The following is a 27,789-nucleotide window of genomic DNA, read 5'->3' as shown; positions in this document are numbered from 1 at the left end:
TTTCTTGTTCCAAAAAGTGACAAAAATATACCAAAACGTATACCAGTTTCAAATTTCTTCAATTTAAATCTGGTATAAAATAAATCTGGTATAATAATAACCGTGAAATTTCGGTTCTCGAATTTTTTTCTTGATGCCAAATGACTTAAAATCGCATAAAACGTCGAGAATTGGAGTCATCTGAAAAAAATTTTTTTTTGCAAAAATCTACTCTCTGGGACTTAGTTTTGCACAGGGTTTTTTTTTCGAGCAGGTGAACATTTTGTATTGGTATTTTTTTTTTGAAATTTTCTGGTCACTTTTTTCCATACGATGATTGGCACCCTAATGTATGATTATCATATTGACGGCATGATTCTAACTGGAGTAACCGAAGCTTAGGGATTCTGTTGGACTCATAAATGATATTTGATTTGCACCGTTCACAGTTGATATCTAGAACAACAAGACAGTTGGGCTCTGTATCCGAGGTTGCAGCCGAGGACCTTTCCGACCCGCATTGCTGGATGGTACTGTACTGTGCAGTTGTATGGCCGATTTTGGAAAATGCTATTATTGTCACGTGGAACCTTAGGAACGAACGCAGAAGAATAATACCACGATGTATGATCATCGCTAAGCTACAAATTGGAGAAGCAGATGCCTATGCACTGCTCCAAATGTTAAATTTTCGCATCCCGAACAGAAATCTCCGAAACGCAACATTTGTGCAATGTGTTCACCGCACTTTGTTTCGGAAAAATGATCCATTCATAGCGTGTGTTTGTTGCTTTACCGCTGTTGAAGTATCTAAAGTATCTTAAAAACCAAAACCAATGTTTTCATATTTTGGTGTCGGCAGGCACGTTTTATTCAAGTTATTCTGATTCACGCTGCATCCCGCATCTACCGAGTCTCCGGGAATCGATAAATATTTATTTGCCAACCAGGTTCAAGAAACCGTCCGCGTTTCGAATACTTAGCGAAATTGTGATATCAATCTCACTGTCGCGTATTTTTAAAAATGCAAAAATGCTTGCTACTTGAACTAAGTGGGTACATTTTGCAACTTCGACATTTGACAACTGCACACTGGAATTCTACCATGCAGGTCAAAATCCTTGCCCGAAGAGGATCTAGTAACCGAACCGTGCGAAAACAATTCAACTCAGGCTGACAAAATCTCGTTGTAAGAGAGCAGTAGTTCTATTTCATGTTATTGGTTGCGTAGGAAAAGCCCTTCCGTTGTCATCGAGGTGCCCATTAATCTTTAGATTTACCCGTGTTGCTGGTTTTCGCGGCATTTCGCGGATTTTTGTTAATTTACCACTTTTACCGATTTACCACTGTCCCTAATTATGACTATTTATTCAGTACAAAATGCAAAGATATATCTTTAACTCGCTCTACCAATGCAGTTCATTGCTTGAACAGTATAGAAATCAAAGCACTTTAACCCTGTTCCCGCGGATAGAAATTAGTTTTCACCACGAAAAATGACCTTCAAACTCTTAATATTCAGCAACCTCTATTGCACATTGAAGATCGATCTGTTCTCTAACCTATTGAATAGTTTCCTCGGTAAAAATTTTAAGCATATTTGTTAAACTGTAACCAAAGTTTAGCTGTCAGGTGATGCCATCTTTTCACGTCTTTCTACTATTTCGGAGTGACTATGACGAAGAGTTCAACTTCAACGGTTATACCGGCAGTCGGGACTTAACTGCCAAAGCTCTGTATGGCGTTTATTCGTCGTCACACCTCTGTATTCACAGACATGTTTACTCTAAAATCACTCTCTTGCACGTTGGTGCACAGCATTCTGGAGCATACTCCGCCTATTTGGTCTCCGGACGGCCTAAGACAAAACCTCGCAGTTAAAGATGTGCAGAAGAAATTGGCACGGTTTGGAATACGGTCTCTCCCTTGGAACGACCCAGTTGAACTTTCCCCGCTCAACTATACCGCCCATCATCATTTGCACAGTGGAACTGTCAACTCGATCCGCCATTTTCTTTCAACATCTGCCACTTTTCTTCAACTTGCTCTTAATTATCGTCTAATAGTTTTCAATTGGACGAAAATCTGGGCAATTTGGGGGGTTGGTAGCTTTTTCGATAATATCAATTCCATTTTCCTTGTACCAATCCATGACTTCCCGGCTGTAGTGGATGGGATTGGATGAACGGCAAAATCCCCTTCTAGAGGCACTCTTCGTTGTACACTGATCCGGTGAAGAAAAGCTTGTTTTTTTTTGACACAGCTGCAGATCCCCTGCCACACCATCAGCTTCCGAGCGAACTAGTCAGCAAACATAAATCAAAACCGCTTGGCGACATCATCCTTGCGCTTGGACATGTAGAATTTTTGTCCTGAGAGCTGCGCGAAATCCATTTTTACATATGTCCATTAAAATGCAGCCGTCGGAGTTGGTAAAGACTTTCTCATACAGTATCCTAGCGCGGCGTTTTGCAAGGAGATTCTGCTGGAGGGTCCTGTTGGGGTGCTTACTGGCGTGGAACGAGCGCAGACTTTCACACCGACACATTCGTCGAACAGTGCTATACGGTGCCGAGTACTTCTCAGCCAAATCGCGCAGGATGATCCCAGGGTTCGTTCGAACTGCGAACTCAGACTATAAATCGTGTCTGTTTGTCAATCGTTCCACTTCTGCGGTTGCTGTGATCAGTGCGATCCAGCGTTGGAGTTTCATTTAATCATTTTAGCACGCTGTTTATAGTTGATTTGGGGAGTTTGAGGCTCTTCGCACTTGACCACGTCGGATTCTCAACGTGAGTGTGCGTCTTTCACGTTCCATCGTCGGAAACTTTTGAGCCACTGACTCGAATTCGAATAAACTTTCACCACGATGAAAACAAACCTGATGCAACCATTGCGCTGTCGTTGGTTTCTCGTAACTGCCGCTAGAGCCGTCACAGTAATTAGAAAACTTCGACTAAATATTAGGTGGATCTAACTTTAGATGTCAACTTATATGTTTAGAGTCGCTGTCAACTAGACGTGATAAGGCGACTGTCCTGCAATCCTCGAGCAAATGCCAATGAATATCCCTGCTCGTCGTTTCCGGAACTTCAACCTGCTGGCTATCCGCTACCACAGAATCGACTATGGCTACCACAATCCCTCGAATAAATGTATGCGCTCGTTCAACAATGTTCAGGATAAGTTCGATTCTAACATGGCCCAACTTCCCCAAGCCCAATTGAGCTGAAAATTTACATGGGAACTAGACAGGCCCAAAATCCTGAGGTCAGCGCTTCAAATGAAAACTTAGGGTATCAGAAACAATCTTTACAATGGCGGTAACTTTAGGAAAAGCTGTTTAGAGGGTGCAAGAGTACGATTTTTGGACAAAACAGGTTTTCGAAATTTTGTTTAAAAAATTCTAGTTCTACAAATTTTTAACGGATTTTTTAAAGTTTGAATTCTAAGCCAATTATTTTCGAGAACCGTTTAGGGTCCTGAGCTTAAATTATATTTTTCCATTCAACATTTCGGCATTCAATCATTTAAAGTGGGTACCGTACAAGCCATGTAATGTTCAATACCATCAAAAAATGGGAAATTTCTTGGAAAATACCTTTGCCAAAGAAAGAATATGGCTATCTTCAATCCCGACATAATTATTCGTGATTTACTGTGATGCAAAATATGTATTTTTTTTATTCTAAGTGCATTTTCCTTTTTCTTCATCGGACTTTGAACCAAAACTTTTGTAGTCTCCTAATGCTCCGAAAACTCGTTCCTCTGGATCGTTTAGCACCGTTAAAGAACTATCCTATCTGGTTTCGCCCTATTCACGATATTTTTCATATTAGTAAATCACGAGAAGCTATACATTTCCTTAGCACTCCATTAATACAGGATCCTAAAATTGAACAAGGGGGGGGGAGCATTTTAAATCTTAAACCTTTGAATCCTTTCGCGGCTATGGCAAAGTTTTAAACTCATCTTGAAAAAAGCAAAGTAGAAAAATTTCGTGTAATTTTTTATTATGTAGTTTTAGTTGAAAATGACTGGGTAAGAAGTGTTTTTTTTTTTTCTTAAATAGCAAGTTAGAGTAACTAAAAAAATCGTTTGAGGTGGGAACCACTGTTTCAGTGCGACAAAATTTCTAGTATAAAAATAATAAATCATTCTGAGAACTAGCTAAACACAAAGAAAAGAAAGCTGATTTTCAATAAAGGCAAAAGATTTATTCGACTATTGAAAAGAGACCAGATTCTGTAGATGAAAAGTATAATTTTAATGGAGTGTTTTTTCAAAATGTTTAATTTGAGATAATATTGTTATGGTTTTTTTTTGTTCTACTTTTTTTTTACTGTACAACTTTGCCCAAGACACACTAATCCAACAAACCGTTCTGGTTTTAATTCTTTTCTCTATTCAGAAATTTTTTCATCTCTCCGGACAAGTATTATTGTTCAGCTAATATTTTATAGTTTTTATTTTGAATCGTATTTTAAGATGATTAATTTTTAATACTTGTTGGATTCCTTTTCTTAAAAAAAAATTCACAGTGTAAAATTTTTCGATAAGACAAAATTTTTATCAACTCTGGCTCCGGCTCTAAAAATATTTGCAATTTTCAAGACTATTTTGCATAAGTTTTCTATCAAGTGGAAGAGAGCTAAAAAAAACTAAATGAAAGGATTTGGCTGATGTGTGCATTTAAAACCGAAAGTCATAAAACACAAAATAATGTTGGTGGCGACGAAATCTTATCCAACGGGAATTAAATTTGTGGTCTCATTCACGAAGGTTAGAAAGCACAGTGATTGCCTTTTAATACCGTCGAACAAAACAAAAAAAATCCCGATGTGAAAACCGTTTGTTTCACGCTGACCGGCGGCGATGACGCCAATCGCATCCTTAGTTTATCTGCCAAGTGCGCCGCGCTGCTCGCTGGTTATGGTTACGTTGTGGTGGTGTGGTGATATTGATGAAGATACTACATCTGACAGTGGCCGTGATTTTCGCGTTGTTTAACGCCGTCGAGTGTCACCAGTTTTAGTGGCAACAAACAAACAGAATGAAATTGTAAATTAAGCAGAAAAGCGAAACACGACACGCGGCCACTGGCGGTGCGGCAGATGCAGCCGGCCATTGAGCCAGGAGGACGCGCCGAATGCACACGCGGGGGACATTAGTGAAGAGAAAGTTCTTGGCAAATTATGCGAACAGTTTTATGTGAGTTGGCAGATGCTAGAGAGAAAGCGCTACCGCGTTTTTAGTTTGCTGTCGGTGTTTAACGAACGTGGCGAGATTTTTTTTTTGTGTATACTAAAACGATCTAGATCTGATTGCTGAGCTGCTCTGTCTCTCTGTTGACTGTCTTTACTATCTGTATGACTAACTGTAATCTTATGCGTCTCACACTTCCTGTTTGATTCAGTTGTGCAGCAAAATAACTGGCAGGTTGGTGCTAGGGTCGAAGACAGCTTGTCAGAATGATGGCCTTTCAGCACTGAAATAAGTGCATCTTGGTGGGACCTTTTAACGAATGAATGAGATATTTGTGCAAGTAATTTAATAGAATTGTCTAGAAAGAGTTTATTTTTTTCAAGCTGCACTTTCGTTTCTAAACAACGTCCAAGTGCAAAGCCACCTTTAAATGTTATTGCAAAATTTTCAAACGTTCCCAAATTTTTCCGATAATCTGCACGAACAGTGCAACGATGCGGAAGTTGGCCTGAAAGCACAGAATCGCATTGGTTGACCTATCAATGCACCAGCACGTAGAGGACGAATATGTACGCGATTTTTCCTTCGAGCCGGAAATCATCCTAAAACGCCGAGACTCGCTCAGTGTGCAGCGGGATAAGTATCAGCACCGGAATCGCTCGAAACGACGAAAACTGCTTAGACAGCTCCAGACCGCAGCCAGTAGAGACTGCAGTAGTGCCCTTCCGGTATCGCAAGGTCAGACCGCCCGATCGGATGAGTACACCCGTGACGAACTCGACTCAGATGACAAGGATGAAATCCAACGCAGTCCAGTCGATGTAGAACTAGAGGAGTTCTACTACGTAAGTCGTGGATTCGTGGAGTCTTACGTTTGCGTTACCTTGAGATGCCTTATCAAAACGAAATTTGAACTCAAGAATGATTGTGTTTAAAAGTTTTCACCCGATTCTGCCTGAGCTGTGTTCATCTTTTTTTCCTTTAATCCTATTTTAAGTATGCTTGCAATTATGCGGCACATCCCATCTGCCGACACAAACACGCACGCACACACTCGATCATTCCTCGCGCTCAGACATCTGGCTGGCGAGAAAATGCCGCCAGACTTTTCACGCTTTCTACTGCATAATCTAGATTTTACCCCTGGCGACAGACCACAGGCAGACGAAAACAAAATTAAACCAAGATCAACATGGTGCGGGGTTCGTTACAAAATGACGAACGATTGTCAAAATTACGTACTGCAACCGGAAGTGAGATCATTGCCAGACGGATTGTTCCGTGACTTACACCTAAAAGCACTACCGAACAACAGTGCAACGTCGTCATTTTCAAACAAGCCCCAAGCAAATGCGTCCATAAACTTCAAGCTTTTTCTTTTAATCTGTGTTTTACTGTGTGTAAGTGTAGTTCTGCTTCTGCCGTTTTGAATATAGCTGTTTTATTGTGTTTCATTTGCGAAACTCACCCAATCTCCCCCGTTGAGAATCGTACCTATTTATATTTATATTTATGAACCGTTTGGCTAGGCGTGATCATCCTTGACACTGGCAGTGAGACGTTGGGCAATAACAATGTAACATTCAGCGGGGAAAGACACCACAGTTAACTTGCTTTCGATTACGGAAGGGGAGGGAGAAGAAATTGCAATTATGAGAAGGTTTATGTATTGCAGCATATTCGGGAGATTTACAATCCGACGATATTTGGCGGTGGAGAAAAATAATAATATCTTAAGTAAAGACACAAGTATCCTTTTGTTTGATTTCTCTCAATGCTTTGGACAAACCAACTGTCGTTGACAGTTTTGGTGTTATTACACTCAAGCCTAATCTAGAATTGGCTATTACTTTACCCCTAGTAATTGACTTGGCTTGCATTAATCTGTTTTTTTAGTATTTTACGCTCGCTACTTCCCTGTATGAGTTCCTGGGGATCTCTGGAACATATCTAGATATGACTACGCTTCGTAACATGACGCTGGATAGGTACCTAGTTAATTTAGATTCAATTTTTCGTAACACAGCTCCTAAAACTCCTAAAATGGTCGTCAACCAAGCGAAATCAAGACCTACTACGAGTAACGATCGTTTTGGAAGCTTGTTGGATATTCTAATTCAATTTGTATGAGGAATCCGCTCTTAATTTTTTGAAAGGGCGTAACTGAAAACTGAAACAACAATGTTTGTTTATTCCACTATATTCTTGTTTTATACACTGCCCGTCATAAGTTTGAAATCACTTTACTGAGTAAAGCTTATATCCGAAATTATACGGACACCCAAAAAATGTTATAAAGAACTTAAAAAGCGTTGTTCTTCTTACATAACTATTTATTCCATAACTATGAGATATGGTTTAGAAATTCACGGGTTCAAAGCATCATTATTCTCCATTGATGTGAACATTCTGTACTTTGCTACGTAGTAGCTTCACTTCATCCGTTAGGATTTGTGAGTCTCCTCGGTGATCTTCCTGGCAGCTCTGGTCCAGATTTTATGAAAATTGACAACCTGCTTCTTTCCGTAAAGCGTTCGCTTCACCAGAGCCCTCGGCGCAGCTGTGAACAGGCTTTTGACACAATATTACCATTATTGGTTTTGTACTAAGGTATTAGCGTAGTGACATGATGCCAAATCAGGCAAAAAAAAATTAAAAATCAATATTATGGCTCTTCGAGAAAGGTAGCAATCGTTTTTGTAGACACTCCTTTTGGTGAATTCACTTGTTCATTGTGTCTGTGACGATAAAAGATGAGCTTTTTCTGTCACAGGTACAAACTGCTTGCCAAACATGATATTTCTTGGAGAACTTAGCCATCTTTTTCGTCCTGACATACTTTTTGGCTTTTGCTTATCGTCGCGATTGGAGACTTTCTTGACTTCAAACTTCAAACCGGAACGTTTCTTCGATTTTTGAACGAATCCTGGTTACATTCCTACTTTTCGAGCCACAGCTCGAGGCTCGGATTCCTCTACAAAATCTTCTTCACCTTACCGTCCTTAGAATTTTTCGCACGACCAATATTTTTGTCACTTCTTAGATCCTTTTGCCACACAAACGTTAGGCAAACATTTTCAACATATTGTAGACTGTGCTTTTGAGCAAATGAAATTTGTTTTCGAGATCACGTATCCAAATGTGAGAATTTTCGGTACGACTGTATAAAACCTGTTTCCTTTATAATTTTTTCGTCAACATTCCCAGCACTGTTTACGAAACGTCAAAACAAATCAAAGTAGGCGAAAATATTAACCCCCTGCTATGTTTTAGTCTAAGGGGAGACATCTGGCTTCTTATTTTTCTTACTCTCTCACCTCGATGATCCCTGTTGTATTTTTCGTAAGTGATGCCATTCACTCGGAAAATACTTGAATGTTTTTAATGCTTTTTATCAGCATTATGTGCAATTCCTCCTGCAGGCGATAGTTTTACCATCTGATGGTTACAGGAGAATCTGCATTTTTAATATCCTTAAAATCAAACGTGTCGTCAATCGATGATTATGATTCATTAATTGACCCATCTGAATTGTTACCTCCGCACAAGCAATATGCCTCAACAGGTATGTTCCAAATTCAATCCAGAACGGATTCAAAAGTAGAAATAAGCTTATACTACACTATTAACTTCCGACATTGAGCAGTGGTATACTGTTCGCATGCTTCACGAAAAACCGTATTATCTCCTTGCGCACTTTTAGATCTTTTGGTAATCGATATAAGTGATGATCCAAGTCGGATCTCTTACTACACCCGCATTTGTACGATTTGTACTTTATTTTGAATGTTCACTTGAAAATATTTTAGATTATAACAGGTGACATCATAAAAAACATAAATTAAAACAACGAAACATGTTGTTCAGCAACATTGCCAGCAAGCCTGATGATAAATTTTAACGCACTCGGGGTTTTCAATTTCAACCAATTAGCGAGTGGTTCCCAAAGTGGATGCAAATTTATACCCAGTTATCTCCCCTTAGATTACAGTGAGAAGAGTCGCCAAGAGATCATTGCACACAAAAGATAACCTAACTTTTTTGACACTTCCCACGGGTTTGTTTACAAGGTGTTAGTTTTTTTTTCCGTTCACCGTTTATAGTGATAGGAGTGAAAATGAATGATACGAGTACGGAGGTTAGACAACTCTCCGCCTATGACAATTCGTTACCACCAGGCAGTAAAAAGCAGTATGCTGGAAAAATCAGGTCTGTCGGGTACGTAAACCTGTATGAAGCAGCCGAAAATATTCCAAGTTCGGGTAAATAAACCCACGACAACTGTCAAATATTTTTCTTCTTCTTATTTTGTGACGTCACTGTGCAATGATTTATAGCCTTAATATTACAAGAGTTACACTGATTTAAAGGTGTCCGGGTTATTGTGGATACAAAACGTATTGCAACACCCAGTTTGAAAATTGTACCACCCACACTTTACCTGGAATAGGCAGATATAACGTATTTTGGACGACGTAGAAAGTTGTGACAGCTTCAGCAGACTTGTTCAAAAGGTCAAGGGATTCTGGATGAATGACAGTTTAGTACGTGCTTACACCGTTACGTGGCGCTAGTGTGCACACAATTCTTTGTAAGTCGGCTTTGACTTACGAATTCCGTCATCCTAGAAAGTTGCGGTCTTCAAAAAACTTGTTTAGAAGGTAAAAAAGTTTTATTTGATGAACAGCTTAGCACGAAATTCGTCGAAATTTGACCTACAATTATGTCGTCTCTCTGGAAAGTTGCGGTCTTAAGGTAACTTGTTTAGAAGGTAAAAAGCTTTTGGCTCAGAAGATCGAAGGATTTTGGTTGATAACCATTATAGCGCAGAATTCTACTGCCATGTGGCCCTAATGAGCACAAAATTCGTCGTAATTTCAACTCGACTCACATATCTCGTCTTTGTAGAAAGTTGCAGTCTTCCGAAAACTTGTTCAGAAGGGGAAAGGCTTTTGGTTGTTGAACAGCTTAGCTAGAAAATTCTGCCGCTAGGTGTACACAGTTCTTCGTATTTTGATTTTACCTCGTTTTTAATCTCGTGATTCTGAGTTCCTATAAAGTTACGCTCTTCAGAATACTTGTTAAGAAAGTAACAGACTTTGGTTAATGAATGGCTTAGTGCAGAATTCTGCCCCTCTGTGGCGCTAATGACCAGAATTCGTCATAGTTTACCTCAGCTTATTTCACGATTTCGATTCTCTACAAAGTTTTGGGTTTCAATGTGCCACGCGCTTAAATCGTGTGTTCTTCGTTTTTTATCTAATCTCATCCTTATTCGGACTAGAAAGTTGCGGTCTTCAGCAAACTTGTTCAGGAGATAAAAAGCCTTTGGTTGATGAACACCTTAGCGCAAAATTTTTCCGCAATACGGCACTAGTGTAGAGTATTTTGACCTAAACTTATCTCGCGATTCCAACTTCCTAGAAAGTTGCGGTCCTCGAAAAACTTGTTCAGAAGGTAAAAGGCTTTTGATTGATAAACAGCAAAGACTTTTTCGGGTTAACCTAGATACATATAGCTTTTACCGTATTATTTAACACCCTGATAGAAGACCGATTTTTTTCTGTTTCTAATAATGTAACGGTAGACCTATTTGATAATGTAGGATGAACGAAGTTACCAGTACATTCGCCCCCACTTGGGTATGATGTGAGCCTTCTTAGAGAAAGACTTACTACGTACTAGCTAGCAGGTAGGAATAATATTTGCTTACTCTTCATATGAATTTTGCATGTCTATGTAGACATAAAATTATAAATCCGGTTTCTGGTTGGTCACCATTGATGGATTCAGTGGATGTTGTGAGTCGAGGGAAACATCGAACGGGTGGAGCATGTCCACCATGGAAGGTTTTCGTCAGCTGATGTTTGTCTGATGTGTGGCAATGTATCTCGCCTGCCATTTTGACCGCATTTTTTGTTGCTTCGCGGTATACAACCTCGCGTTAAAGTTATGGCGGGAACCCCTTTGCCTTTTCAGTCACCTGGGTCAACCTTGAATAACGTCGATTCGCCTTCCTTGTATACGTGATCGTCAATTTTTTTTCACCTCTTATTCTTGAGTGCTGTACCTAACCCCTTTTGGCCGTCGACACCCAACCGCCCAACTTTCCCGCTGAAAATGTACAAAACAGGTTCCTTTTTTTAATACAAAATAAAATATGAACATGCGTTGTTTTCAAATTAGCAAAGGCATCAACTCGGCCCTTTCAAATTGTCAGAAAGAGTAATCGATATTTATTTACACGAGAAAAACTACTATTCGTTTCATTCGATTGGTTTTTATTTTTCTTCTTCCCATCGGAAATTTTCTTAATTCGCCATTATTTGATTTTCTTCTATTGTTTCTTTAAATCTGACTGGGCCACTAGCTGTTTCAATTGAATCAAACCCAATTCTCATGAGGTCTTCTGTTTACTATATATTTCCAACTTTATTTTATTTGAATCTTACATAGAAGAATGTTTTCGTTATCTTAAATCTCCAAGGTCTCTTGTTTAAACAGCTCTACTCTTTCCGGCGGTAACTTTTTCTTCTCCTTCACGCCTTTGTTTGCATTTTATTCTTTCAGTTGTATCATGCCTTTTGACTCTTGTCCATAAACGGCTCTATATCTCTTTCGGCGACTTATTCTCATTTCTTGAAGCTATTATTTTTAACTGTATTTTGCCTTTTGAGTTCTGTCAGTTAAAGGTTTTTTTTTAACATTTTCGGCGACTTTTTGTATTACTTCACGCCTTCACTTCAACACACTTTCTCCGTTTAGTGTTGCCTATTGACTCCCGTCAATCAAATCATCCAGCTTTTTCGGTGATTTTTCGTATTTCTTCACACTTTTATTTTGTTCCTGTTTTCATTTGATCCATTTTCAACTATTGTCCCGATCTTGTGCTTCTATACTGATGCTTGTTTGGTTTGCTATCCTCTGCAGGAATTTTTCTTTGTGTTCACCTGTCCGGTTTTACGCCACAAGATTTTATGTTTGAATAATTCTTGTGATAAAGTAGTCTGAACGTCGTCGCTGCGATGTCACCTTTTTTTGGTCGACACTTTTTTCCTTATTCAATTGCGCGCCCTTATGCCTTCTAGGCATTATTCAAAAGAATACAGTCTCTCACGCTATGGCTCTTATGTGCTTCTCATTTTTTATTACAGTGGTCATTTTACTTGGAAATTCCACCAATTCATGAGGTCCTCTTCACCTCTTCTGGAGCTTTTGATCTGGTCCCGTTTACTAAGACTAAATCACCCCACATGGGCAGCCAGTCATTTGCTTTTGTGTCATACGCTAGCTTGCGCTTTTTCTTTGACTCCTTGAGGTAGGTCTCCGCGTTTGCGTGGAGGACATTTTCTGTGTTCCGTGTGCACGCAATACTTTGTACTTTATTTTAACTTATCTCGTGATTCCGACCTCCAAGAAAGTTGCGCTTTTCAAATAACTTGTTCAGAATGCATAGGGCTTTTGATTGATGAACAGCTTCGCGCAGAATTCTGCCGGTGGGTTGAGCTAATGACCACGAAATTCGTCGTATTTTAAACTCAATTTGTTTCACGATTTAGATTTCCTAGAAAGTTTCAGGTATCAGTGTGCCACGCGCTTGAATTGCGTATTCTTTGTTTTTTTTTTATCTAATGTTATCCTGATTTTCCTGGAAAGTTGCTATCTTCGGTCAGTGTCAGCGAAAAATTTTCTTCAAAAATATGTCTCGCTAGTCAGCTCAAAATACTTTAAACTTCATGCACACACCGCGTAGCTTGTGAATTTCGAAACAATCTGTTCACCAACTAAAAGCCCTTGAACACCCAAACTAGAGACTGTGTTATAAAGAGATACGCAAAGAGAAAAGCAGTAAAAATGACAACCCTTTGCTAATATTCTATTTTGAACAGTTCTGGCAACCACAATTATTTTCGCATGACTCTGCATAAACGCACTAGAAAGTGTAATGAAATTTCGAAACATTGTAAGGATATATTACTGAGTTTCAATGCTTGTTCATATAGTTATTTAATTTTCAATGCATCACTCATAATATGAGCATGACGAACACATTTTATGTTGGAACCATAATTGCAAGGGGTTCACAGAATTTATACTGATTGCAACATACATTCTGCACAAAAAGTAACACGCATGAGTTTGTTTACTTTGCACACTTGGAGCCTCGATTAGACGGTTCACTTGGAGTTTTCGACCTCACTCTTTACGTATCTGTTTAAAACACCGTCTGTATGTTTGGGTTACTATGCTGAGGACGGCAACTTCATAAGTGGTCAGAGTCACGAGATGAATTGAGTTCAGAATACTCAAAACTATATGTACCAACTAAAAGCCTTTGAGTTCCGAAGCCATATGCACACAAACGTCGCGTTGCAATCGAAGTTCGAGCCATATTGTCCGCTGACCACAAGCCCTTGACCTCCTGAATAACTTTGTTGAATGTCACAACTTTCTAGGTTATCAGAATTTCGAGATAGAGTAACATAAATAAGCTTACTTTAAGTGATACTAAATTTTTCGGGGCTCTGTAATATTCAGACCAAATGTTGCATGCAATGATCAGTGAAGCGATTCCCAACTTGTAGCGGGTAGTATACTGCTCATAAAAGCATAAATGTCTCATACGGATTTTTATCAAGTTGAAAATTAAGACAAAACTAGCATTTATTAATGGAATATTATGAATCCTACAACGTTGAATCGACAAAGTCAAACGGTTCTGTGGTAACCAGTTCTTTACTGGTTAATAAGGATTATTTTAAATGATAAAATTTTATTTACACCCTAATAAGCTAATTATGCTAACATTTCATTCTAAGTCTTCAAATATTGTAATGATTATGTGGCGGACATGCATTGATTTTGCAGCTGATGCATTTATTCACAAATTGCCTTGCAGTCCCATCTTAGAAAAATAGTGAAATTGTGATGGTAATGGAGTATTATCCTCGAAGAAAGTAAAATAATTTCTATACCGTTATGCTTTTATAGGCAGTGTATGTATTAAGCAGTTCCTGGCACTTTCTCAGATGTAGAAATCCTTTGTTATAATGATGAGATTTTAAAAGCAAAAAATGGTCTGCTTGAAAACAATTCAACAATCACAAAAGCCAAAGTGTCAAAATTGACATTAAATGTTCGTCATGGTAATGAAAAATATCATTCCGCATTCCCGTTAAATAAACACACAATAAAAACCTCCACTGAAATAACCAGCATTTAAACATTAATAGTCTCAGGTTGAAGAAAGACATTAGAAACACGTCACTCGTTGGAACAGCATTTGTGACAAATTCGTACCAGTAAAAATATAGTCACCAGGTTTAGTATGGCGACTACAAGATAGATAAACCAATACAAAACGTCAAGCACGTATGGGAGTTTCGGTTTTTCCACCAGACTATCAATGTAATGACTGAAAACAAAAGTGGCAATCGCTGGCAATCGGCCCATCTAGCTTCAGGTGAGGATCGTGTCTGCCTCTGCTCTGTCTAGTTCGATTGCCAAATGTATTCGAGTAGCACGTTATATAAACGATACCAGACATACCCGCATAATTGCCACTTCCAGTTTTCTCCGGATCTCATCCGGTTGCGGAAAATGTTTTCCCGTTTTTATTTTGTAAATATTTACACAATTCGTTTTGCAGATGTTTCGAAAATTTTAGTATCCCACTTTTCCGCGAACTTTACTGCCGATTATGTATTCCCATGATTATCGCGCCCAGGTTGGTTGCCAGTGGTGCCAGATGCGCAGACTTGGTTTATGCTCAGCGATTTGTTAGGTAAATGTTTGCTACTTTATATGATCACACATGTTGCATGCCATTTGGTAACTGTTGAAATTTCTCTTTTTTTTGCATGAGTCTCGGTTGTTTGAAACTGTAATTGAAACCAAATGATAAAAATCGCTTCTATTTTACGCAATTTCCACAGATGTATGGCCGCTATACCAAAGATCTAGGAGAATACGCCAAAGATGAAGCGAGAAGACTCAGGCTTCTTGAACGAAGAAGAAAAAAAGAAGATAAATTCAGAAACAAGGTAACTAACCATAAGTCAATCCTTCGCGTTCGTTTACCATATTCAGACAGTAATTTTAAAGCAACACGAAAATTGCTCCACCAGTCCCACAACTTGTCGTTAGTAATTTGATGATTAGTTTTCTTTTTCTCACCCTTTTATCGCGAAACTACACACCGATAAACGACATTCTTACGGGAATACACGCTACTTCTACTACTACTCCCGAACGTACTTCCAACAAATACGAAACTCGGTCGCGTCGCGCGGTAACCTTTAAAACCTATAAAAACAGATCGAAATGCTTTCAGGAACTGTTGGGAGTGCGGGATAACAGATTCTACAAAGCCGGCTCCTGGCTATGGCGGAATACATTTGCCAGACTGGGCGAGGATTGGGTGTTTCTGGCCCTGCTCGGCATCATCATGGCGCTGCTGTCCTACGTGATGGACAAGGGCATCGCGATGTGCACGAATTGTAAGTCAACTGCCGAACCGTTTTATTTTTTAACTAATCTCGATTATTCTAGCACGAGTATGGCTGTACAGAGATCTCACCAACCATCCGGTGGCGCAGTATTTGGCTTGGGTTTCGCTGCCCGTCGTTCTCATTCTGTTTTCCGCCGGTTTCGTCCACCTGGTGGCACCGCAAAGTATAGGCTCCGGCATTCCGGAGATGAAAACTATTCTCCGGGGCGTAGCACTGAAAGAATATCTCACCTTTAAGACACTGGTTGCCAAAGTGATAGGCCTGACGGCAACCCTGGGCTCCGGAATGCCCCTCGGCAAGGAGGGCCCCTTTGTACATATAGCTAGTATAGTAGCGCAGTTATTAGGTAAAATCATAACATCATTCCAATCGATCTACGAGAATGAATCCCGTAACACGGAGATGTTGGCGGCAGCCTGCGCCGTCGGAGTCGGAGCCTGCTTTGCAGCCCCCGTTGGTGGTGTGCTGTTTAGCATCGAGGTCACCACGACTTACTTCGCAGTGCGCAACTACTGGCGCGGGTTCTTCGCGGCCGTCTGCGGCGCAACCGTGTTCCGGCTGTTGGCCGTCTGGTTCCAAAAAGCGGACACCGTGACGGCTCTGTTCGCCACCAACTTTACTGCCGATTTCCCGTTCGATCCGCAGGAACTGTTTGTGTTTGCACTGATCGGGTAAGTGTTTTTTTTTTACTGTAACAAACAATCAGCAATGATTTAGATCTGGGAATCGTCGTGAAAATGCTTTGGTAGGGTAAAATGATTCCTTATTAAGTTTGTACTGCGTATAAAATCCTAAAGAAAACTTCAAAATTAAAAAAAAAATCCAAAGGTCAAAAAAGCAAATAAAATAATTTGTTTATGAATATCGAAATCAAACATCGAAACATAGAAATGAAAACAGAGAATGAATTACGGAGAATTGAACTTGGTTTCAAAAAACGCAATGAAATAAAAATAACCCCAAAGAAAGTTACAAAAACCAGAAAGGCACTTTTAAAAAGTAGTACTGAACTAGTCCTGAAGTCGTCGAAACACAACTAAAAGCCTGATTAGACTTGAGAATGAGTCAAGTTTACAATCATGAATGTCAAAAATATTAAAAAAAATTAATTAAAAAATACCATTTTGTCTCATCTTTCTGGCAGAGCTCGAAGGTTGTTACGAAAAAAGTGTTCGTCTTTCGAGGCTATGCACGGGTCGAGCTATTTTTCGATATCTTTATATCAACAGAACTGCTCATCAGCCAGACCATGAGCGATTGAACGGAACAAGTAAAAATCAGACGGCACAATATCTGGGAATGCCGTTCCCCAGGGATGGTTCCATTCAGTTTCAACAGCTCATGGTAAATAACACCGAGTTGGTCCCACCAAATACGCAGCAGACCCTTCGCAGCGTGTTTATTCAACCGAGCTAACGACGAAGAATTAAAACCGGCAGTCTTTGGGTTGTTGTAATGAATCCATTGTTATCACCCGTTATGGAAATTGTAGGAAATCCTTCTATTTTGCTGCTCTAGTAATTCACAGGCGAAGAAACAACGCTCAACGTCCTCTGGCCTTGAATCATAAGAAACCCAAGTTCCTTGTTTTTAAATCATTCCAAAAGTATGCAATTTTTTGTAAATTGCTTGGCGAAAAACTTCTAATAACGAAGCAAGCTATTCCTGCGTTTGACATGGATCCTCATTAAGTAATTCCTTCAATTCAGCGTCTTCGAAGATTTTGAGCCTTTTTTCACGTGAGCAATATTTTAGTAAACTTTTATCAACTCTCGATGCGCTTCTGCCGTCGTTTCCATTGACTGAAAAGTGAAGAGGGAAAATTCTCGCTAATGACGGTTATTTGGCACAAAACCAGACATTTTCAAACAACTAAGAGCAAAATTACTAACGTTTCAAAGCGGTTTGCTTACCACAGTTTAGTTCATCATGTTTTAGATATGTCAAAATCGACCTGCACTTACTGTTGACGCCATCTATTGACGAAATCGTTCCTAAACACTTTCAAAGTCTAAAAAACTCAACAAAACAGACAACTCAGTGATGGAAAAAGCGTGAAAAAAAATCGACTCAAAGCACACAAACTAAAGCAATGAGCAAAAACCTACACTCAAAATATATTTCACGTTATAATTACCGGAAAAGTTATGTGAATATTTTCCATTATCATTTTCACGTAGATTTTACGTGATTGTTATTCGAGTTCATCATGAACTGGTGAGATGATTTATCCTGTGAATCTTATTCAGTAGATATATGCATTTCATGTGAGTTTCACGTAGATTTCAACTACCTGTAAAGTGAAAAGCATTTGATTGTCTGATAGCTACTACGCTTTATGCAACATATAATTTTCAATTGTGGTTTCCCAAATTCTTGATAGACTGGAAATAGTTTTCAGAAATTATTTAAATATGTTGCTTGATAAGTCGCACGGGCATGCAAAATCGCCAATTCGTAAATGAATTAAACGACATTCAAAATGACAAAATGATATTGCGACATTTGCCGGAGATAATTACTGTTAGCTGTAACTGTTTATGTTCAGGTAATTCCTCGTCATTTTAACTGAATCTGTGTGAAATCTGTGAGCTCAAGACTCGATGTCGGATTCTTATGGTTTTTCTAAAGCTCACTTATTGGCAAGCCATCGAGGAATTCCTTTTTATGTTCAGAGACTGAATTACACAACAGCTTCGCCATTTTGATTTCTGTGTATTTTCGCACGGAGAGTTCACGCGGTACTTCATTCTGTTTGACGCTGCAAAGTTGACGTAGATGATACGTGATAAAACATAGTATGCATGTGATTTTCACCTAGATGTTATGTTTGTCACATAAATCATGCAAAATGACAGAAAATGAAGAAGTACAGGAAATTTCACGTAACAATAATGTGAAAAATATTTTAAGGTGAAACCTCATTGAATCCAAAAATGGTCGACTTCGAGTTACCACTTCGAATTTTCGAAAGCACAAGACTCGGAAACAGTTAATGCGTTCCCTGTGAAAATGCTATTTTATGTTTGCTTCACAACATAAAATAGAATTTTCATAGGGAAAGCAATGAGTATTTTTGAGTCTTGTGCTTTTGAAAATTCGAAGTGGTGACTCGAAGTCGGCCATTTTTGGATTCAATGAGGTTTCACCTTAAGTGTAGAGCATTAACTGAATTGAATGATCTCTAATTAAGCTTAGAATGACGAAAAAGCACTTCTAAAATTTGGGAAAATGATTTTGAAACTTGAAAAAGCAAGAAAACAAACACTTCTGAAAAACCAAAATTCGACATCTTTGGTTACGGATCGCGGAACGAGATATATCGACTTCAGCGACCTATCCACCGGCTCTATTTTACCTGCTGCCAGTCCATCAGTTGTATTTGTCTGAATTTCAGCCATTTATCACCCCCGATGAAGTGTAAAAATTGTGGCCCGTGCGACATAATTCTTTTGGTACCGAAAGGCAAGGATGTCTCTAACATGTCGTTGGTTTCATTCGAATTTAAATTGGACCCGTCATTGTAAGAACGAACCCTACTCGCGTCGTCCTGACTAGCAACACTAGTATTCAGGTTCTTGTACCAGTCAGTATTCAGGTTCTTGTACCAGTCAAGAACTCTCATTGACCAGTGAACAACGGCTAGACGCCAAATTAAAGCGCTTTTCATCAAAATTACCCGGGTGAGCAATCCGAATCCATTTTGCAATGAACGCATTCTGAAATTTGGCATGATTGATTACAACCATTTACATGGTTACCTCTCTGCTGTTAACTGGGATTGCCTAACTGCTTGCCAGAATCTCAATACTATACTGGCGTGGGCTGGGATTTTGACGTAAACGCCAAATTTTCAAACTTCGTTTTTCTACTTAACACTATAATATAAATAGCCCACTCCAAAATGCTAGTTGCCGTTTTTAAAAATATTGAAAAATAATTGAGAAATATCAAAAACAAGAAGTGACGTTAGAGCCATTTTGTACAGAAATGACGATGAGATAGGAGTGCTTCGATGCTTCTGGAGCGATTTTGTGTTTCTGGCGCTTACGTCAAAACGCCAGCCCACGGCAGTATAGCCGCCACTTCAAGTTCGATTGCACCATTACTGAATTATTGGGGTACTCCACGGAAACGTGTATTTTATCGTGAAAGAAATGCTTGCTAATGAGAGCATCGCATGCTACGATCTCGCCTCTGGCGGGTCATCGAAGATGTGTGAGTGTAGTCCTGTTAGAAAACAACACCATTCCTATTGACCAATTCTGGCCGCTTATGGTCAATCACTTATGGTCTTCAAACAGTCGAGCTGCTCACAATAGAGAACCGAATTGATGGTCTGGCCATAGTTGAGCAGCTCATAGTGGATGATTCCCTTCCAATCCCACCAAACACAGAGCAAAACCTTCCTGGTCATCAATCCGGGCTTGGCGATGGTTTGGGCCGGTTCACCGCATTCGTTCCGTTTGAGGTTGTCGTACGTGATCCACTTTTCATCACCAGTCACCATCCGCTGCAAAAATGGGTCGATTTCGTTCCGTTTCAGCAGTGCATCACAGGCGTTGATTCGGTCTAAGAGAATTTTTAGCGTCAACTCGTGTGGCACCCAAACATCCAGCTTTTTTTGAAGTTCAATCTTCTGAAATGGTTCCAAACAGTTTTATGGTCTATACCTAATCCCTGGCCAATCGAGCGAATGCTCACTTGCCGGTCTACTTGGATGATTTCCACGATTTTATCGGTTTCTATGACGATTGACCTACCAGTACGGGGTGTATCTTCGACAGCCACTACACCAGAGCGAAATCGATCAAACCAACGCTGTGCTATGCGAATCGTTACAGTATCGGGCCCATAAACTTCACAAATTTTTCTTCGGGACCTAACGATTTTATTACGCCAGTCGTAGTCGTTTTCATCCGCTCGCTTAACGATGGAGTTTTCCCCCGAAGTTTTGAACCTATCGTTTATGTTTCGTGTTCGTTATTCGTGTTTAAAGCTGGCAACAGGAGAAATGTAAGAAATTATCGAGTTATAACAAACTTATTTGCAGCATCAAAGCTAGTCGAAATTATCGTCAGTGGTGTGATTCGTAGTCAGTCAAAGAGCTACATCTCTAATGATTAGCACGGTTTCTTGCTTGGAAAAGCTGATACTACGACAGCACCTGCATTACTGCATGGAGAAGAAAATTCAATTGTGTAGATGACCACAATATGCTGTTGGCCAAACTGACTCGTCTTGGATTTTTTTCCTGGCAGGTATCGTGGATTAAGTCTCACGTGCTAAAGTTGACTACGGTGTATCCTCGAGTTTCTGCAATTTAACCGGTGTGCCCCAAGGCAGCAACCTAGGCCCGCTTTTGGTTACGCTATTTTTCAACGACGTTACTTCAGTTTTGGTGAGCCAACATTAAAAAAACTTTCGAGATGGTCTGGTGGCCTGGTGGTTAAGGACGTTAGGTGATCGATTTTAAGGTTCTCTTGCATCAAATTTTCCTTTCTCAATGTTAATGGTTATCCTACGATCAAAAATCGCGACTGTTTCCTGCTGTTAAGAATATTCACATATGCACGATATGCAACTAATTTGCTTAGATTATAATACTGTCATCAAATCCGGAAGGATATAAATGTGGATTTTGAGTTCATCATGAATCAATAATATTATTAAACTTACACTTTTTGATTCATTTCACTTTTTAATTCTATGATGCCACCAAATCGGTGTTGAAATACGTATCTGCGTAGTGACAAGTGAAAGTGAAGTGATCTAAAAATACCCGTAAAGTATTTCCGGATTAAACGTAGAATAACGAAAAAACACCCAAAAGTCATAGCAAAAAAAGGCATTTCATAGATCGCTTACCTTACCAGTTTCATTCGCCTTCTCCACGTTCCGTTCTCCATCTGCAGTCCATCGAAGATAGTACGCAACACCTTTCGCTCGAAGACCGTAAGGGTGCGTTGGTCCTCCACAAGCAGAGTCCGTGTCTCATGGCCTTAGAGGACTACCGGTCTGATCAGTGTCTTGTAGATGGTCAACTTAGTGCGGTAGTAAATTCTACTCGATTGAAGCATCTTCCGGGGACCAAAGCAGGCGCCATTTTCTGCCATAATACGCCGATGATATTTTTTTTGTGAACAAACTCGTCGATCACTTCGATTTCATCACCACCAACTTGAACTCGGGCATGATTTCACAGATCAAAAAAGGCCAGAAAAGAACATGATCCCATGTTGAACTCAAAATGACGAGAAAACTCTTATGAAAGCGGAAAAATTGAAAATGCTCCCGAATCCCAGTAAAAAATTACCAAACTAACTCAGAATATTAAAAAAATAGTTACATGCCAAAAAATAACAACTAAACAAAAATATTCAAAATCAATCTCAGAGCAGTAAAAATACTTCCAAATGTCAGAACATGATGTGGAATTAGACTCAAAATAATGAAAAAACTCTCCTGAAAGTCGGAAATGACCGAAAGAGAAATCCGTATTTGGCCTCAGAATAGGGAAAAATGTTTCTTTGATATACTTATCAAAAATTGTGAGAATGGTCGAAAAACGTCGATGAAGTTTGAAGCTGTCCAGAAACTTTAAAAATGTAAAAAAATGTCCCACATGTCAAAAAACTAAAAATATCAAAATAAGTCACAATTGTCAATTGTTGTTTTTCTTCGAAATATTCTATAGTAACGCTCTTTTCGTTTCCTTCTTTTCCCAACAGCCTGGTCAGTGGTCTGGGAGGTGCCTTATACGTGTGGGTACACCGTAAATACGTATTTTTCATGCGATCCAACAAAGGAATGAACAAGTTTCTTCAGAAAAAGTAAGCTATTCGTATTTGTTAAATGAAAACCTTTTTTCACGCCCTTTTGCTGTTGTCCTCTTGCAGTCGCTTTCTGTATCCCGGAATACTGGCACTGATCGTGGCCACTCTGTCATTCCCTCTCGGCTTCGGCCAATACATTGCCGGAGAACTGAGTACCCACGAGCAGGTACTGCAACTGTTTTCCAACTTCACCTGGAGTAACCACGATCTCACCGTAGAACAGGCAGCGATCGTGTCCAACTGGCGGACAGCCTACACCGACGTATTCGCCAATTTGTTCATTTATTTGTTATACACGGTAAGTAACATTTTTAGAACATTTTTTCATGAAGTTTTAATCTTTTCCTTTACAGTTCTTCTTTTCCATCATCACCTCAACCATTCCGGTTCCTTCTGGTATCTTCATTCCTGTGTTCAAAATCGGCGCCGCGCTGGGTCGTCTAGTCGGTGAAGGAATGCATCTGTGGTTCCCGTACGGAGTTCGCTACGGTGGCAAACTGGCACCGATTATCCCCGGTGGCTATTCAGTCGTCGGGGCTGCAGCGTTCTCTGGTGCCGTCACCCATACGGTTTCCGTAGGTGTAATTGTGTTCGAAATGACCGGCCAAATTACGCACATTGTACCGGTGATGATTGCTTCGCTGGTTTCGAATGCGGTCGCCGCTCTTCTACAGCCGTCCATGTACGATAGCATTATCTTAATTAAGAAATTGCCATATCTGCCAGATCTGCTGCCCAGTGGCTCCGGAATGTACAACATCTTTGTCGAAGACTTCATGGTGCGGGACGTGAAGCACATTTGGAAAGGAATCTCCTACCAGCAGCTGAAGGAAATATTGAAAGCAAACAAAGCTTTGAGAAGCCTACCAATCGTCGATAGTCCGGACAATAAAACACTCCTAGGAAGCGTTCAGCGATATGAGCTGATCAAACTGATCGACAAACATATCGGACGAGAGAAACGTTTAGAAGTGGCAGCTAAATGGATGAAGGAAGCTGAGGAGAAAGCTCGCGAAGAGCAGGAGCGACTCAAGCGGGAGGCAGAAGAGCTGCAGAAAACACGCCGTCCATCACGTTTCGAGGTCAGCCCTGCACCGGATATTCTAAAACTGCGAGAGCGAGCCACTAACGAGATGTTACCGCCACAGGCGAAGAAAGAAACCACCTTCCAGTATAGTCCGGTTTTCGGAACGCTGCCAAAAAAATCCATCCTAAAGAAAACCAACTCATTCACGTTGAAGGGCACCACGCCCCTGTCAGCGCACAGTCCAGTCCAGACGCCATACACGACCATCACCGGTACGGAAAGTAAAATTCGATCAGCGTTCGAAATAATCTTCCGCAAATCGGCGACCCTGCAGGATGTCACTCCCGATCCGGAAATCGGTTCCATCGGCACGCCAAGCATCAGTGGCACCGAGACAGGAGTACCGTTGACTCCAGGAATCTCCAAGAAAGTGCAGCTACCACGGGAGCGAGTCATCGATATGTCACCCGAGGACCAGAAAGCCTGGGAGCTGGAGGAGATGGACAAACCGATCGACGTGGATCATCTGCACATCGATCCGGCCCCATTCCAGCTTGTCGAACGTACCTCGATTCTTAAGGTTCACTCACTGTTTTCGATGGTGGGAATCAACCACGCTTACGTGACGAACGTCGGTCGGCTGGTCGGGGTGGTGGCACTCAAAGAGGTAAGTCAACTTTCTATAGCCATTGCATCCGTGTAATGTATGTTTTTTTCCTTCTCACAGCTTCGGGTGGCCATTGAGAATGTGAACAGTGGTACGCTTACACCGGAATCGGTAAAGAAACAGGAGGAGGAAGCTAGAGCCAAAGGTAGGTGTAGTATGAGAGTGTCTTTCGATTTCAATAGCAACAGGGTGCGGTTGTTTGAGGTGCTAGAAAGCACACCGGTATGAACTGTGTGGATGTTCCTTTTTGTTTGTTGTTCGATGTAGGTATTTAGTAAAAATAAATATAAATTGTTAATCACTCGATATAAGTGCAATTGTAACTGGCGGAAGTACAAGATTCCTTAAACCCATTTTTTAGATGAGCTGGCAATTCGAGAAAACCATTCTGGTGAGAAGTTTCCAGAAAGATCAATAGATTTTATGAAGAATATAATTTAAACTATTTTGTGAATTGGGTTCACATTCCTTTCATAAATGATCGATGTTGTTCTGAGTCCTTGTGGGAATAACCCATATCATACTGAATTAAAATAACTACAATTGAGATATTCCTTCGTCACATTTTTCCAAAGTATTACAAATTTGTGTTATGTTACTGCAGAGATGGGATTTTTTATTCTTTCTTTGAGCTCTATTACAGAAGTCGAGTATACTCGGCTCGACCATGTATTTAAAATGAGACGAATTTGAATTTTAAGTTATTGGCTATACCAATATTGAGCCTATCATTTGAATCTGTGCTTAAGGGTAAGTTTTTATCCTTTCGTTTACTCATTGCTCTACAACACCAAGCCTTCTCCTCTCAGCTAATATCGCCGATTACAGTTTCCTCGAGGAACTTTACAATCGTTCCTGTGGTCAGTTTTATTATGAAAAAGACTTTTCTTCAAGAGGAAGAAGTAATAACGAAACCTCGTTCATCCTGCCAATATCACACCAACATTGCGATACCCTGAAGAAAACCATTATATATCTGACCAGTTTTATTATAAGATAGTATCATTTTGTCGACACGAAATTCATTAGGGAGTACTGTAGAACCCACGAACACCCGCTTCTGTCAAGTATTTTTCACTATTTTCTTTTTTCCATTGAGTGTATTCTAGGTGTATGTTAGGTTGGATAAAAACTTGATACTTTTCACCATAGAAAATCATTTTCATTATTTTGCATCGGTTTTCAGGACTGTTCTGTTTAATTCCGCCGAAATAATTCCAATCTTCTCTCTGCACCCTATTCACAGAGGCGGACATTAGTGGCCCAGAGGAACCACTGCTGCCAAAGGGACCCAACGGTGGTCACAGCGACAAGAAAGTAAATAATACAGTAACATCTATGGATTCCGCCCTATCCAATTCGGATAACTGCTCAGATATCGAGCTAGACAACATTAGATTAACAAGCGACAAACACAGCACCACTACCAATAAAAACCGCAACAACAACAACAATAGTAGCAACGGCGGCGCCAGCAACAACAACCACTCAAACAATCACGGTGGCGTGCAACAATAGCCTTTTTATCTAACAACAAAGAAAACACTACAGCTAGTAGTTTGTGCAGTTCTGTGAACTGTGTACATACACTCTAATAGGCGAACATTTTGCAACACACACACATGTCCATTTATTAAATTATTACACTCATCCACACTAATTCTTACACCAAGAAGTCTGTTGGACGTAGAGAACTATAAACCACCTTGGGATACTAGAAAGGTACTTGAACGAAAAAAAAAGCTGTCTGACTAAAACCAAGTTTTCTGAGTGCTTCTAATTGGTTTTCTATTTTTCTTGTTAACTAATCTTGTGGCGCTTGAGTGCTCCTACAACACAGCAAGCGACGACACTAATAAATTTCGATAGTTGCACCTCACATGATTGGAAACCAAATAAACAAAGCATCATTACACTTAAGGTCCAAACACAATGGATACGTTTGCGTTGCGTTGGCGTTAATTTGACAGAAAATGTATGGGCTCACTGTCAAATTGCCGCAAACGCAGCCGCAACGTATCCATTGTGTTTAGGCCTTTACACACTAACTGCAACACGAATTAATTCCTAACACATGAAATCCACAATGTGTAAATGTTTTTGTTAAAAACTTTTTTTTCTACTCTTAACAGATATTCAAAGATTGAGATAAACCGTCACCGACGCCGGCTGAGCCTGTCCTCTGTTTGCGCGAGGGCAACCCTAATCTTTACGTGAAATGATGTGATTCTAATTTTAATGCTAAATCTACGTGCGAGTCAAGTAAAAACCAACCAAAGGTCGGAATGCGCTGCGAACCTTTCTAGGGGATCAAGACGATCATCACAAGCAGCACAGTCAGATTTCGTCGCTTTGACTTGGATTATTATTTTTTTATGTTTTCATGTTTGGATACTTCTGTTCTGATCCAGCCAAGGCCCACATAACAATAGGAAATTATTTTAAGTGTGAATGTTGATATCGTTTTAAGTAACCAACTAATCCAATTTTAGGAGATTTAACTCGTCCAAGACGAACGTAATTTATATCAAAAACAAACAAAAAAAGACATAGGTTTTACAATTCTGTATCCAGAGTCAGTGGAGAGAGTCGAAGAAGAATTATTCTTTTCAGAAACGCGTTCTGTTTCGTGCAATGTGAAACAAAATAAAGATTGAATAACTCAAACCCTGTCTACTTTTGTTAGAAAGAAAAAAATTAACAAGTTACAAAATCAGATTGGTTGGAAAATGAGGTAACTCAATTTCGTTGCACTGTACGGAATTGCCATTCGTCACTTTTTTTACGATATTTAATTATTTCTGTCTCTTATTAATAGGTACATTGCATAAATTATATTTATTTAATTCTTCTTCGACTCTTTGTTATTCGTTGCTTCCACTTGGAGTTTTGTCGCCTTTTATTCAATGTTTCGTAAATATCAAAAATGTTAGAAACGATTTGCAGAGAAATAGTTTTTTATCGGTTGGTATCAACCGTAGAGCTGTGGAAGAGGCCTTCGGACCTTTCAGGAGGGAAGCTGCGAGATTCGGGCTTGTCATAAACTCTGCCAAAACGAAATACATGGTGGCTGGCAGAGTGCGTGGTAGTCCGTCGGAGGTTGGTGCTGCGGTGGTGCTAGATGGGGAAACATTTGAAGTAGTCGACGAATTTATTTACCTGGGAACATTAGTGACATGTGACAACGAGGTTAGCCGTGAGATAAAGAGGCGGATAGCAGCCGCAAACAGGGCCTTTTACGGATTACGTAACCAGCTAAGGTCCCGCAGTCTGCAAATCCGTACTAAACTTGCACTCTATAAAACACTGATTCTTCCGGTGGCTCTCTACGGCCATGAATCATGGACGCTGAAAGAGACTGATCGGCGAGCTCTTGGTGTTTTTGAGCGTAGAATTTTGCGTTCAATCTTTGGCGGCAAACTAGAAAATGGTGTTTGGCGCAGACGCATGAACCATGAAATGTACCAGGCATACAAATCGGCGGATATAGTCAAGCGGATAAAACACGGCAGGCTTCAGTGGGCTGGGCATGTAGCAAGAATGCCGGATGAGCGTCAAGCGAAG

General features: G+C 40.0%; 1 protein-coding gene across 16 annotated transcripts in view; it reads left to right on the top strand.

Annotated features, from left to right (window-relative positions):
* The window catches only part of LOC129727698 (chloride channel protein 2), a 102,147-nt gene extending 75,255 nt beyond the window's left edge, over positions 1-26,892 (top strand). For 5 of the 16 annotated variants that reach the window (XM_055685792.1, XM_055685811.1, XM_055685801.1 and 2 more), the window contains 9 exons: positions 15,120-15,227; positions 15,518-15,683; positions 15,736-16,366; positions 22,427-22,528; positions 22,595-22,829; positions 22,885-24,225; positions 24,286-24,370; positions 25,472-25,726; positions 26,358-26,892. In XM_055685792.1, coding sequence (XP_055541767.1) covers positions 15,120-15,227; positions 15,518-15,683; positions 15,736-16,366; positions 22,427-22,528; positions 22,595-22,829; positions 22,885-24,225; positions 24,286-24,370; positions 25,472-25,726; positions 26,358-26,377 — 2,943 coding nt within the window. In that variant the 3' untranslated portion in view covers positions 26,378-26,892. Of the gene's footprint in view, positions 1-4,985; positions 5,191-5,530; positions 6,030-14,299; positions 14,969-15,119; positions 15,228-15,501; positions 15,684-15,735; positions 16,367-22,426; positions 22,529-22,594; positions 22,830-22,884; positions 24,226-24,285; positions 24,371-25,471; positions 25,948-26,357 lie in introns of those variants that run through there. The other 11 variants (XM_055685846.1, XM_055685891.1, XM_055685856.1 and 8 more) reach the window with 9 other exon arrangements.
* Positions 26,893-27,789: the final 897 nt, after the last annotated feature.

Source organism: Wyeomyia smithii, chromosome 1, assembly GCF_029784165.1.
Source record: "Wyeomyia smithii strain HCP4-BCI-WySm-NY-G18 chromosome 1, ASM2978416v1, whole genome shotgun sequence".
Taxonomy (NCBI): Eukaryota; Metazoa; Arthropoda; class Insecta; order Diptera; family Culicidae; genus Wyeomyia; species Wyeomyia smithii.
The sequence above is the reverse complement of the archived record's forward strand: the minus strand, read 5'-3'. Positions and strand labels throughout refer to the sequence as shown.